Source organism: Branchiostoma belcheri, unplaced genomic scaffold, assembly GCF_001625305.1.
Source record: "Branchiostoma belcheri isolate BF01 breed outbred unplaced genomic scaffold, Haploidv18h27 scaffold177, whole genome shotgun sequence".
Classification (NCBI taxonomy): domain Eukaryota; kingdom Metazoa; phylum Chordata; class Leptocardii; order Amphioxiformes; family Branchiostomatidae; genus Branchiostoma; species Branchiostoma belcheri.
Window position 1 is genome coordinate 126,500 of NW_017803235.1, and position 15,187 is coordinate 141,686.

At 39.9% G+C, this 15,187-nt stretch overlaps 1 protein-coding gene and 1 long non-coding RNA gene across 2 annotated transcripts; both read left to right on the forward strand.

Annotated features, from left to right (window-relative positions):
• The first annotated feature begins 3,457 nt into the window (after nt 1–3,457).
• On the forward strand, nt 3,458–6,130 carry LOC109467178. The gene is made up of 3 exons (XR_002140065.1): nt 3,458–3,564; nt 5,161–5,228; nt 5,960–6,130. It is a non-coding gene; the product is annotated as an uncharacterized LOC109467178 (long non-coding RNA).
• Nucleotides 6,131–9,514: 3,384 nt separating this feature from the next.
• LOC109467157 (properdin-like) lies at nt 9,515–12,726 on the forward strand (the record flags this gene model as incomplete). Its single annotated transcript, XM_019765098.1, has 6 exons — nt 9,515–9,527; nt 11,809–11,915; nt 12,141–12,168; nt 12,234–12,343; nt 12,408–12,417; nt 12,611–12,726. Coding segments are annotated over exons 1-6 (384 nt in total), but the record flags the coding sequence as incomplete, so codon positions are not given.
• Between the last annotated feature and the right edge of the window lie 2,461 nt (nt 12,727–15,187).

Below are 15,187 nucleotides of genomic sequence, written 5' to 3' on the forward strand. Positions count from 1 at the left end.
GGGTCCAAATGGACCCCATTTGGTTTCTTTTTAAATTTATGTTCCTTTTTGCATCCTTTCAGTAACCTTTGCATATATATTGGTTAAACATATTAAGACTTTTATTTTGGCATGGTTAATTGTTAAAAATTCCAGCTCATTATCATAATTTATGCAAAAAATATAATGAGGCCTGCAGGCATGAACATGGGGTTGACCGTTGACCGCATATGGTTGTCAAATTGTCAAACCTCTGAAAGCAACATGAAATAATTCAAATAGCACATAAAAATATACGTCTCGGGTCCAAATGGACCCCGTTTGGGTGTTTGAGGGTTAAAGATCCATGTCGGCCATGACACGGTTTTGCCAAAAATGCACAAAAAAAACGTACGACGAACATGGCTGCACCTTCCTTGCAAAAAAAAAACAAGAAAGGTGTAAAAAATACACCTAGGCGACGAATTGTATATTATGTAAATTAGGGTATTATCAATTTAATTTATTTTTATTATATGTACGAATTGGAATACTTCACTTCATAAGCTACATGTACATATATGTGCCTGGTTATCTACATGTCGGCAATCGACCAATATCGGGGCCCATTCTTAGCTCGGTGTTTGTTGCTATTGTTTAGATTTAATTCCAATCTTTTATAAATATTTTTAAAGGGATATCTTATGTTTTACAAACATTTCAAACTTGTTCTTAACTTCTTAAGAAATTTCCGTAAATTACAAAACTTTCGAAATATTTTTGAGTCCGCGAACGATATTTCCAATGATTTTTAAAGAAAGGCAACTCGGTTCTACCATTTTTTTTAAATTTTTGTAAATGACCCGTGACGAAGTAATTTGCACATCAACACGAAGTGTTCTGTGAGCCAAAAATAGGAATCGTTGATGAACCCTGCGGCGATCCTGCCGTCGGCGACACTCGACACGATAGCGGCCAGCCATTGATACTGAAAAACAGTGCCAAACCGTACGCTGCTTTTAATAAATCTCAAGCTCTAGTGAAACATCAAATCCTTTCTGTTGTACCATGGTTGTACAGTCCATCCATATTTCTTGAGATAAAAAAATAGGTACCCATTCACAAAAACGCCTGTAAATTCAAGGATCTTTCTCGCACAGTATTACGTAGATCTATTACACGGCGCCGAAACATGTCAAAATACACTCCGTCTTCCCTCTCGTCAAAACGCCGTCCGTGCAAGTCATGTGTGCTTCCAAATAAGTCCGCGGAAACCGCTGGCATATTGCCGGTAGCTCGGGCGATCGCGATCTTCGGTCTGCATCGGCGCGTGTGACGTCATGATCGGGCTCATTTGTATGCAGGCGTCTGCCTTTTGACTACATGGACTACAAAGGACGCCACCGGAGGGCGTAAACCCAGATGCCGCGGGTGAAACTGCACATCAAGTAAATACGAAGTTTGACTGTTAAAAAAAAGGAAATTAAAATTAAGATCTCAGTTGATTGCCACTTTCTAAATTTTTGCAAATTATGACATTTTCGAAAACATGCTACTCAAGTACGTACATTTTTATAATAATTTCAGAATATTTATAATATTTTCAAAAATAAAAACATTGAGAAAATATTAAAGGTATTATTTTAAAAAACACGCGGTGACTTGGAATGGACTCTATAAGAGCGCACGTACAGCACATGAATCCAGATAAAATCTATCAAAAGTTGTAAGACATAAAAGGACATACTACTTGTGATGAAAGCTCCTTGTATAAAGTCAGTTGGAACAAAGATCACTGGATACCGGTACGGTGATCATTATCTAGTCTACCGAAGCGATCCTTTTCTCCACCGCTGCAAATTTTACATGCCCGGTCAAGCGGTCGTTGACCTTATATAAGATCATATAATAGAAAGCAGGACAATATAGTTTACGTGCGCTCTGGACTCTGGATCGATACGCAAAAACCATATGTATATCATATACATTATCATTATGTGCATAACATAGCATGCTCTGTCGCTGTGTGTATATTCTGTAAGGGTAGGAATAGGCTATCAAACCCAAACCTTTTCGCAGGTACGGGATTGTCAGAAAAATGTTTATGAAAGGCGGTATGAACCCCCAATGCTGCAGATATAGGCCTGGCGTGCTTGTAGGTGCTTGTATTATATCCTGGATGCTGTCCGTGTGCTGGTTCGCAAACAGGCCACGGTCACGAGGTCTGGTTTATAGATGTGTTGTCCGCCACACACGTTTGCGGGGACACCAACATGCATCCAAGGTTGATAAATAAATAAATAGAGTGACCACAGATACACTCGCCAGAAACGTACAGAACGACCTTATAGAGGTAAAGTTGATCCGCGAAGATCAGGCGGTTCCACAAGTGTCATCTGTTGTTGTTCTGTCGAATTGAACGTGTTGCGGTGCGTAGATAAGAGCGCTCCTTGGTGACATTCGTTGTTTCTGATTCCGAATGCAGAAATGTACGTATATCCAGATACTAATATTTGCTATACACTTGATCTGGCCTGTCGTTCACAATTGACTTTTTCAGTGACTATGTCTTTACATAGCCTCTACCAGACTCACAACGCTGGCTATTTATAGTAGAATATTTGCCAGGAGAGTTTGACCGCCTTGTAGGACCTTGTAGGTTTGACTGGCCTTCGGAGGGAAAGATTTAAGGGGGTCATTTAACTACCTCCTCGCGGCCGGACTCCCTTGGCCAATTCTAATCTTTTTTTTCCCCGATCTTTCTACGATCCGTATTCCCGTAGAAAGGTCTGGTGGAGGCTAGTTTTTATATGCCTCAAATCGCCGCGTCACAATGTAACGTTGGATGCACTTTTGTCCGTTTCTGTGGGCACATATTTTTCTTTGTAGCGGTTTTAGGACAAACAGTAAAAGGAAACACAACAGAAGAAGAATAAAGACACACATTATTTTTATAATCTTCCATGGGTATCATCGTTATACTAAATAAATGGAACCCGTCATTTCTTTTCGGCAGCGTTTTGGAATTTGAAAAGGCTTGCGCTGTGGACATGTGCTCATGTTGGTAATATAAGGGGCTTTACGTTTCACTGGTTTCGGGGAAGGTTTCTGTTTGTTTACACCGCCGCTACAACAACAAGCTTGACCCCTTTCGCACCATCCCATACAGTGACCCTGGCCAGATGGCCGGAGGTTGCCTCGCACAAGTTGTTGTGGTCAGCAGAAATGTAGTTAGATAATCGTATTCATTGTCTTGGCCAATCAGGCGTAATTGTCTTACAATTAGCAATATTTAATCCCTCCCAGATATTCCAAACATGGACAGAGCTGGCAAAACATGTTAATAAGGATGTGTCCTCGTATAAATATCACCGCGACCTACTTGCAGACTCATTACGCACGGAAAAAAACCCCACGTCCATCGGCGGCGTGACCCCACGACCAGGCCGCGGGACGTGGAGCGCGGGTAGCCCGGCCAATCTGGAGCAGCGCACGGGCCAACAGCGCGCGGGCGTGGAAAGCGGGTGTCCCGCGGCCCGGTCAACCCTTGCCGGAGCAGCGCGCACACTTGGAAGGCCCCCGGATTTTAGTCGTGCAGGCACGGAGGTAAGCCCAAACTTGAGTAGGTTGAGACTGTTCTTTTAATATTGGAACTATGCCATATGTAGTGTGTATTTGTGTCCACGGTCTTGGTTCATGTTGCCTTCTTACGTGTACCATCAAACGGTGTATTATTTTGGTTTAAAGTTTTTTTGGGTAATGTTATGATTTTTTTGTGTGCATGTAACATGTAAGTTGTTCCATTTCGATCAGTCCGTTTTTCTATGCAGTCGTTCAGGCTAGGTGACATTGTCTCTGAGCGGCCCCACGTTCTGCTCGGGTAGCGTCTCTTATTTTGAAATTTAAAGAATCGTTGTTCTCACCGGCGTCCTGACGGTTCTGATACCGCTTCGTCCAAATGTTTTCCTTCGCTGTCAATCGTTGTTGTAAAGCTTGCGTAAATAACTCATTAATTTCGTTTCTACACTATGATAACCCTTTATACTATTCTAAATGACGTACCCACTAAACTTAGCCTGTTGCGATTCTCTGGCTTAAAGTAGGTGTTGCCCCCAGCTTCTGACAACAGTGATTTTCCCCACAGTTCCCGACAAGTCAACGTGAAAATTTCTAGTGGTTTGGGGGAAATTGGGTCACAGAGTAAAGATGAAAACATTCGCCTTTACATTTGTTGAGGATGTAGAACTGGTTTCTTAAGATTATACAAGAAGAAGCGCAGGCGGGCGTCCATGACCGTAGATATACCGGGGAGGCTACGTATATACGGTGCTAGGGCGAATAATCGTTCCGTTGTATTTACAATCAGTTCCTTGACTCTGCTTCATACGTTTTGAGACTGACAGTTCATCGTTTTCAGAAAAATCCGCGCCTTGTACCGTCACATTCATGTATGCCCTGCTATCACCATGGTACATCGCGTGGATCATTTCATTTCCCAACAGCCACAACTATCAACTTTAAAACAATCATTTTAAAAACTTTGCTTTGACTGATGTTGTGGTTTGAGTAAACAAGGAAGCGATTCGAATCTGCTGTCTCGGCGGGGTTGATTGGACGGGGTGAGAGTATAGAAGAAAATTCGCCCTTTGTCTGTACAATAATTATATACTAGAATAGGGTACTTGCTCATTAAATCTTTTGGAACTTTCCCTACTTTTGCTTTTTGTCGGCTTATAATATCAGCGGTTATAGGAAAGGTGAGTTCGCTATAATTAGAAATGCATAATGCGGATTCGATGGCCAGTAAGCGGTAAACCATACGGGTCTGTTGGTTACATCATCGTACGATATTAAGAAAGTACGTGGCTATTGACACACCCGTTGTGGATATAAAATATTTCTCTTTCCTTATTGACACACCCGGTGTGGATAGGAATTTTTTCTCTTTATCGATTCACTTGGTGTGGATATAAAAAATTATGTTCTTATTGACACACCCGACGTGGATGTATTTTTTGTTTATTGACAATCCGGTGTGGATACATCCTAACCCTAACCCTTAATGATTGATGCACTTAAACTTTGCTGCTCTGTACGCATGTCTTCTTCCGCGGTCACGCTGAACGCTGTCGAACTATGCAGAATAACGCAACCCTAGAATATAGCAAACTTCGTTAACCTGTTCTACACTGTTTCTTTCAGCTCTACATGACGACAAACACAAAAGTTACTCAAGAATACAAGACAGAAGAAGTGGAACAAAATACCAGGTGAGTGCCCAACCATCCTTATTATACGCAATATTGTAAATAATCACGATAGTTAGGCAATGTTCGCATCTCTATAGTACTTCTTTCACGATAAGCTGTGTGAGTTTTGAAAAGTACCATGCTTTCGAATTCTATGATTAATGATTGCTGGGAAAACAATGTAGCCTGGGTACCAGGCCCCCGTGCCATGATTCAGTTAAATTACATGATAGGACTACTAAAGCATGTGGCATATGTAATTGCGAACGAGAAAAACACAGGCAGATATTATGTAAATTAAGATTTAATTTGCATAATTAATGAGAAATTCAGCAATGTTAAAAAACTGTTAATTTCGTTCTACAGATCTCGCCTAAATGACACATTTTCAACCGACAACTTATGCACCTGGACCACTACCTGTCGTTGCCATAATTGTTTAGTGATTTGATTACTCTTTTTAATTGTTGCTTGTTTGTTTGTTTGTTTGTTTGTTTGTTTGTTTTGTGTCTATGTTTCTAGAGGAGTCGGCCTAGTAGAGGAACTCTATGTTCCTGTTGCCGGCTCCTCTCAGAATTTTAATTTCTGTGAAGTTGATTAAATAAATAAAATAAATGTTGTAATTCAGCAATGGTAACTGCCTGGAATTTCATACCTAGGGCATTTGAAAGTTAGGTGAAGGTAAACATCATTAAATCACATAACTTATTCAAATATGGACCTCATTTGCTTTTCTCTTTTTGTGTCCACAGGTAAATTTCGCCATGTCTCACCCTGAGATGCAGACTGCAGCAGGGATTCACTGGCAAGCACGAAGCCCAGTCAAGGAAGGATCGGGGTGTGCATTCATGTTTTGCACGCAAGAAGATTGAAAAACAAGCATTGAATGCAGCAGCATCGTGAAAGCAAAGAAAAAATATGAATAAAAAAAGGCAAGACTGACACAAACACGACATAGGTGGAAAACACACAAAACATACATCATTAGCACACAGTTAAGTTATAAATAAAAGCCCAGCATCATATGGTTGAAACTAAAAACTTACTTAAAACATTATTCTTTTAAGCTTGAATATGCTGCTCCTTGTTCTTTCTTATGAGCAACAAAATTATTCTGTTTTATTTTATTCTATTTTTTCTCTCTTGATAGAAGAGAACATATTTGAAATATCAATAAAGACAATCATTAATATTCTGTGTGCAAAAAGCCACAGTTGGCCGGAAAAGGTGCCTTTTGCATGCATGGTAACATAGGCCTTTCCTACTTATAAAGTATCCAGTTATCGACTGACAACTAAGCCATTAAACTTTACACAAAAGACTTCTGCAAAAGATCAACCATCACTTTAGATATCCCTACTTGCTGTGTACAAACACAGAGTCATTCAAACAAGTAATTCCCTAGGGAATGCATTGACGGAATTTTTAGAATATTTTCAACTCGATCGCAGTACTATACTAACGGCTCCGCCCCTGAGGCGTCGCCAAAAAAATTACCACAGTTCTGTTCGTCACTGTTGTCCCGGCAGTCTTTCTGTTGGTTACATCGCTGCCAGCTTGTGATGTATCCCTCCGCGTTAAAACAGGCGAACTGACCGAGTTTAAAGTCCAGCACCACTGAAATATTAGCAAATAGATTCTACAATAACTTCTTTAATACTTGTTGGGTTCGTATATATCAAAGAATAAATAATGAAAAAGTGATGTAATGATCAATGTTGGCAGGACCTGTATAACCAAACAGCCGGCAAATTTTATATAAATACCTAAAGCAATATACATGTACCATTCAGATGTTGCGTGTGTAAATATATTTACGCTATGTTGGTTAAATGGATGCACACGTCAAAATGTATAGAACAGATAATGATAATGAGTGCAACCGTTTTATGTTTTGAATAGAAAAAAGTCAATATGAATTAGAAATTAAGGTTACGAAACAAATTACGGGTCGTTCAATTGAAGTAATTTTATAAAAAAAACAATTGACAAACGGAAAATTATTGCAACTGAAAAACATATTGTCCATGCGTTCACAGCCGTTTTTACATTTCTCAACTCGAGCATACTAAACTTCAGAGCAGTTTAGTAAAATAGTTTTTGTCTCTTTTAAGCATCCCCATTAAATAAAATAAAACCATATGCTACTTTGTTGTTGTTGTTGTCATTATTGCTACCAGTAGATTGTAGCCGCTTGTATTTACAAGAACTCAAATGTAAGTTTATGCATCCGTAAACTAAATACTTAAATTATTTTGGTTTGTAACAACCAACCTGGGCAGTGCGACTTTCAACAACGTTATATTTCACCAACCGAGAATAAACTGTAACAAATTTGTGTCAATGGACACCATAGATATAGTTATATGCACCTTTGTTTATCTGCTTGAAAGTAACATTGAACCCTTGAAATGACTCTTGTTCATCAGTCTGGAATGTTAGTGTCATCACGTTACCGGTGGACCGCTGAGGCGCGGGTAACTCTGATCCACAAAACGTTCCTGAAATATTCAGCATGTGTAAAAAGGGTTACTACGCCGTAATGTAAAACTTGTCGTAAAATGGTATACATGGTATACATTGTTTTTCTTGCCAATCTTCCTTATTTACACGCGTGCAGTCCGTTTTGAAGTAAGTATTTATTCATTTATTTATTTATTAAATTTTACTACGTACAATATGCACTGTGGATGGCATGGCGAAACAGGGGTTTCTGACATGAAACACCTTTTCAAAGCCGCCATACCAAGTGTGTAAGTAAGTATGATGGAAGTATGGAATAAGAATTTTGTGACGCATACCAAGCAGGTCCCCCTTTACCGCGAATTCCCCGTCATAAACGGACAGACTGTCGTACCGACAGACTCCGTAGGTGGCGCCCTCGAGATGAAACTCCGTAAACTCGAGCAGGATGACCTTGGCCGGGTCAACCGCCCGAATGGTCCAGTTGTGTCTCAGGTTATCTGTACAGGTAAAATGTGGATGTATATTATATATGGCATAAAATGAGACTGTCACTAAACTGACTCGAGTTGTAAATTCTTGGGTTACGTATCTAATAGGATATAAAACATGTCGACCGAGGAATTTTATTAAAGGTTGTGTTGTATTTACATTTTTTTATTTCCTCACCATACTTACCAGGGTAGTAGTTTGGATATGAAGGACTCGTGAATTCTCCCAGCTCTCCTACAAGCTCAGTGCCTGATGTGAACAGTTCTGTGCACACGGTCCCATCCCCTGTAAACCCCTGGCGACAGGAACATTCAAATCCCACGTACTTGTCACTGCAGATGGCGTTTCGATCACAGTTATGAGTTCCGATTTGACACTCATTGTCTCCCGCTATGAGAGCTAACGTGAAACAAAAATGATATCCATGTACACACGTTGTCAGAAAACAAACTTATGTGGATATTTATTAGGTTCTTTTATATTTATTTTTAGGTGGAAATTAGCAGGTTCTTCGGATACAGACATAGGGATCGCCATGCGAGAGTTTTTTTTTCTCTATTTTTCTATCTTGATTGTTATGATTATGATTTGAGTAATATGTTTTCAGAGCGCTGGACTCGGAACCGAGAGGTCCCGGGTTCGATACTCACCGTGGCCCGACGTTGTGACCTTGGGAAAGGCACTTTACACGACTTCCCCACCTATACGGCGGAGTGACGCCCACTGAGCCTCTTAGGCTAATCTGTCTGTCAGGGTGCCAAAAACACCTTACGGATTTGGTGCGCCGATGTGACAACATCTCATATCTGCCACTGAGAGCCGTAATTTTTTTAAAATATGTTTTCATTGGGCAGAGATACAAGAACTAATCTCCAAGTAGATCATACAGTGGGAAGGCAGTATCAATTTGCTAGAGCACTGTCCAGTAGCCGATGGATACTGCCTAATGCTACAGTATGATCTGCTTGGGGATTAGCTGTTCTCCACCGATTCCACAGATGCGTGCAATGAGAAAACATTTGCTGGGTGTCAATCCCTATCTTATCTTTAGGTCTATTGAGTTCTTTTACAAGTAGTTCTTTTACGGTTCTTTTTTAGCATGAGACTTCCATATACGTGGCCACAGCCTGAATGCCCTATTAGTCGTGAAGAACGATCTCACATGAAGCTAAAATGCCCGATCTGATCAATGCATAATATGACAGCTGACATGTCACTCACCGGGCGGGCCAAATATGACAGAACTGGGGTCCACCGGCTCGGTGCCGAAGTTGCCACCACTTGTGCTGCTTGAGATCAGAGCCTCAGCCTCAGGAATGGCCTCTGTTGTCATGTTGAGTTGAGAAACAGCAATGACGCTACCAGGTCTGCAGGGGAAATAAAACGTCAAGTGCAGGACTAAACTGCATCTGTTTAGCCCTTCCCCGAAACAGTTCACTCTATCACACAATTTTAAAACCCAAACCAAGCTAAGTCGAAAGTCTGTCACCAGATGAAACACTGCCAGTAAGAGTAAATTACACCACTCGCACTATACTGTACGCTAATATCTAATTAAGGTGAGGATGGAAGTACCAAACAAAAAAGAGAAGAGTGCATTGTTTACATACACATTTAAATGACTAAAGATGGATTGTTTAAAACTGTTGGGGTTTGAACTTATCTCGTGCAAAGCAATTAAAACTTTATAACTTTTACTTCCAAAAACCGTAGCGGACATGTACATGTACACCGTGTTTCGTAGATAAAACAAACCTACTTTAACGCTAAGACTGAAATGTCACCGATGCTGTCTTGTATCTCTGCTGTGATTTTTCTCAACTGGAAAAGAAAACACAACGTCGTACGTTTTTTCTAATAAGCACGTGAAAAACAATTGCTTTAGGTACAGATCCTTCCAGCAGATACTACTGACCATATAGTATAGTCTTGTACTGTATTGTAACTTACTTATCTTATACAATGTATAGAATGTATAATTTATGAAAATGAATCTTCGTTATAGTCATGGTAACTGCATCTTACTGTGTCAATGGTATAGTTTGTGATCTCTTCCCGCAGTTGTGGGTTGGAGAAAACTGCAGTCCATCTTGGGTTATTCAGTAGAAAGGCAAGATAGAGACTAACGCCTTCTGTTGGTGTAGACAATACACAAGAATGTGACCTGAGAAAACCTCATTCAGTCACACGAGATACAAGGTATATAAAGTTTAAGAAAAGCATGAACATAAGCCATTCTGAAGTACAGTATTGTTTACAGATGCGCTGAAATTTAAGTACACTATTTTAATGCGGTAACTGGTGTGCTACTATACTATATTTTAGCCTGCTCTTGCTGCTTTGCAGATGGTGCGTCGCTCTCAGACTAAACTTAGGTTTTATCAATAGTTCAAACTGCCCAAGATATAATTAGTTGGTCATAATCATACCACAATAGAATTTAATATAATAATAATAGTTTATAACCAATTATCCCACCTGTGCAGTTAAAACCGTCCCCTATATGCCCCGGTTTACATTGACAAAGAAAGGACCCGTCACTGTTAGTGCATTTGGCGTTTCTATCACACGGTGAGTCAATTGTACATTCGTTAATGTCTGCAAGAACAAAAAGAAAAAAAAGAATAGACCGGACTTAACCCTAAACAGTACAACCTGGGGTCCGCGCGGACCCAGCACTATATATTCTGTAATATCTTTTTTGTTTCTAAAATTTTTTTCTGAAATTTTAGGTAATTGTCACCCACAAAGTTGTCTCTCAATACAGTGAAGAAAACTCCGTTTCTACCATTTATAAAAAAAATTATATCTAATTGTCTTTTGGGGTCCGCGAGGACCCCAGCCGGCTTTCGATCATAATGGATACACTGGCGTTCTTATACATTACCTTATTTCCGTTTTTATATGTTTTTATGCACTCATCGTATGTCTACCAAGTTTTCAGAGAAAAGTGTAGTAATAGAAATAAATTTTGATAACTTTGGTGTAATTATGACGTCATATGACGTCAGAGCTAATAATATGGTCGACCATATTGGATTTTGACCAATGACGTCATCAAATTAGCATATTCTATGCATATTAAATGATTTAACTTATATTTAATTATGTAAGATGTTATTAATGTTGGAAAAGAAGTGTAATTTAATATAAAACTCAGAAACCAAAATTACTTCTATTTTCAAAAAAACTGCCTGCTAGAAACAAAAAAACATCAACTTACTAGAATTAAACTAATATGAACTTTTTTCCAGAGACATTTTAGGAAAGGTCTCCAAATTTGATACTTCTAGCGCAAGCCGTTTAGCCGCTATCTGAGATCAAAGTTGGGCCTCAAAAGCCCCTTCAGTCTGAAATGGGTTTAAAAATCGGGTATTTCTTCTTGTCTTCTTTTCTTCACAAAAAAATAGAAAAAGTTCAAAATGTATGATTTTTGTATGTAATGTGGACACAAACGTTCCCACATCAGTTTGCAAAACAATTGAGCTGGTAGCATGTTGATAATTTCTAAAAATTAGCAAAAAACTGTTCTGGGGTCCGCGCGGACCCCAGGTGTACAGATTAATCAGTCCGAGAAGGTGTACTGTTGAGGGTTAAATGACGAAGATTTAGTTTTTTCACAGTACCCACATTTGCTTCCTTACAGTTGACGGTGGTTGGTCCGACTGGGGCCCATGGTCTGTCTGTAGTGTGACGTGTGGAGTCGGGACGGAGACTCGGGACAGAACTTGCACCAACCCTGCACCAGCGAACGGAGGGGCAGACTGTGACGGACCTGCTCAGGAGACACAGGCATGTGACACGGGGGTGCCGTGTCCAGGTAAGTCGAAGTTATATCGAGACAGCTGTATCTTTATCGCAACTCCCTAAGAAAAGTATAATTGAAAGAATTGGCAACGTTTTTACTTTCAACACAGCATAGGTATCAGATTTTAAACCCAAAGGCAGTTAATTTCCTTTAGAATGCCTTTTTTACAGTGCGAGAATTCAGCCATTGGTTTCTGCAGTACTCCAATGAGTGACCAAGATTTATTATTTTTTTTCACAATACCCACATTTGCTTCCTTACAGTTGACGGTGGTTGGTCCGACTGGGGCCCATGGTCTGGCTGTAGCGTGACGTGTGGAGTCGGGACGGAGACTCGGGACAGAACCTGCACCAACCCTGCACCAGAGAACGGAGGGGCAGACTGTGACGGACCTGCTCAGGAGACACAGGCCTGTGACACGGGGGTGTCGTGTCCAGGTAATTCGAAGTTAGACTGCTGTAGCTGTATATTCAATGTATTCCCCCTAAGTAAAATATGATGGAAATAAATAAGACAGCAAGATACAATTAATTCTACTGTTTTTCCTCTATACCAAAAATACAACCAGCGATGTCTATAGTACTCCTAGCGAAGTTTTTTTTTTCCTGAATACTTTTAATCTTATTCTGTCTCCATACAGTTGACGGTGGTTGGTCCGCCTGGGGCCCATGGTCTGGCTGCAGCGTAACGTGTGGAGTCGGGACGGAGACCCGGGACAGAACCTGCACCAACCCTGCACCAGAGAACGGTGGGGCAGACTGTGACGGACCTGCTCAGGAGACACAGGCCTGTGACACGGGGCTGTCTTGTCCAGGTAACTCAAATTTATACCGAGACATCTGTATCTTTATCGCAACTCTCTATTAGTAGTAAGCAAAGTATGATTGAAAGAATTGGCAACGTTTTGCACTTCCAACACAGCAGAGATGTCTGATTTTGAACCCAAAGGCAGTTATTTTCCTTTAGAATGCCTTTTGTATTGTAAAAGAATTCAACCATTAGTGTCTACAGTGCTTGTTTAACCCTAAACAGTACACCTGGGGTCCGCGCGGACCCCAGCACTATATATTCTGTAATATCTTTTTTGTTTCTAAAGATTTTTTTCTGAACTTTAAGGTAATTGTCACCCACAAAGTTGTCTCTCAATACAGTGCAGAAAACTCCGTTTCTACCATTTATAAAAAAAATTATATCTGATTTTCTTTTGGGGCCCGCGCGGACCCCAGCCGGCTTTCGATCATAATGGATACACTGGCGTTCTCTTCTTCGCAAGCTCCGAAGAGAACTATGTTTCCCGTCCATTTCACAGACAAACACACACAATTAGGGTAGTGAGCTCACCGTCACGTGTGACCGTACAGAGAAAGGTTGAGCCACGAATGACCCTTACGAGGGTTAGGGAGGAAGGGTCAGAGGGTAAAGGGGCGGAATAATTAGTATCAGGGTAGGGGTCACGTGATTGTCTGTTCAGCCGACGGGAAACGAGATTTCTTATACATTACCTTATTTCCGTTTTTATATTTTTTATGCACTCATCGTATGTATACCAAGTTTTCAGAGAATGGTGTAGTAATAGAATTACATTTCAATAACTTTGGTGTAATTATGACGTCATATGACGTCAGAGCTAATAATATAGTCCGCCATATTGGATTTTGACCAATGACGTCTTCAAATTGGCATATTCTATTCATATTAAATGACTTAACTTATATTTAATTATGTAAGATGTTATTAATGTTGGAAAAGAAGTGTAATTTAATATAAAACTCAGAAAATTTCTATGTTTATACCAAAATTACTTCTATTTTCAAAAAAACTGACTGCTAAAACCCCGTTGCCATGGCAACGCAAAAAAACATCAACTTACTAGTATTAAACTAATATGAACTTTTTTCCAGAGAGATTTTAGGATAGGTCTCCAAATTTGATACTTCTAGCGCAAGCCGTTTAGCCGCTATCTGAGATCAAAGTTGGGCCTCAAAAGCCCCTTCAGTCTGAAATGGGTTTAAAAATCGGGTATTTCTTCTTGTCTTCTTTTCTTCACCAAAAAATAGAAAAAGTTCAAAATGTATGATTTTTGTATGTAATGTGGACGCAGAGGTTCCCACATCAGTTTGCAAAACAATTGAGCTGGTAGCATGTTGATAATTTCTAAAAATTAGCAAAAAACTGTTCTGGGGTCCGCGCGGACCCCAGGTGTACAGATTAATCAGTCCGGGAAGGTGTACTGTTGAGGGTTAAGGACATATTTATTAATTTCAGTTTTTGTGCCTTTAAACCCAAACTCCCATTTGCAAAAGGTGACCTATTCCACCATGAGGCTGCCGTGACGCCATATGTTCTCTTAATCTAATTTACTCTATAGCATATGTATGTCCTTCGGATAAGATATGACGAACGTCGTGATTGTAACTGTACTCGGCTAACTACTACAAACTACAATTTTCACCACCACAATACCAGACAGACGTCTAAATTGTACTTACCTCTCTTCAAAACCACTGCAGGGCAACACTCAATCGCATTCCGTGTGGTACACTGTTATAACTAACTTCCACAAAATATCATGCAACAGACTTCATTGAAATGTTTTAAAGCTGCTCTTAAGAACATACAATCTTTACAGTTTGATATATGACCTCTGACCTCCACATGAATAACCTACCTTGACTGATCAATGGCTTTTGAGTAACGGACAACGATTTTGATTTGTTCTCTACGGTTTTGTTCGAGATTCTAATGTAATATCATGTATTTATTTTGTATGATTTGGTTACCTGTGTTATTTATGTTTTACATACAATTCTCTGTTACTTCTGTTTAAGTAACTTATGTTTTATTATTTCTTTAAACTGGGCCCCACTGAAAATCAACTTGACAAAGCTGAGCAGGTGTGTGAAAATGAAATAAATAAAAATGAAAAAAAAAAAAATTGTAGAAGAACTGACATGCTAAAAACAGCCTACCGACTTCTCTCTCAGGTGATTATTCGTCCTCTGGCGTCTCTTTACCCTTTTCTTTCCTTGGAGATGTTATTTTGTGTACTAATGTTAGCAGAGTAGTGATTCCATAGCTAGTATGACGTCACCGCAGCCTACTGGTGGAATAGGAAGTCATCAAACGTCAACATGGATTTGAGTCAAATATTACCCCAATGTGTGCGGTATTGGTAGAGACCATGCAATGGATCATCTTTTGCAAATATTATTTGGGG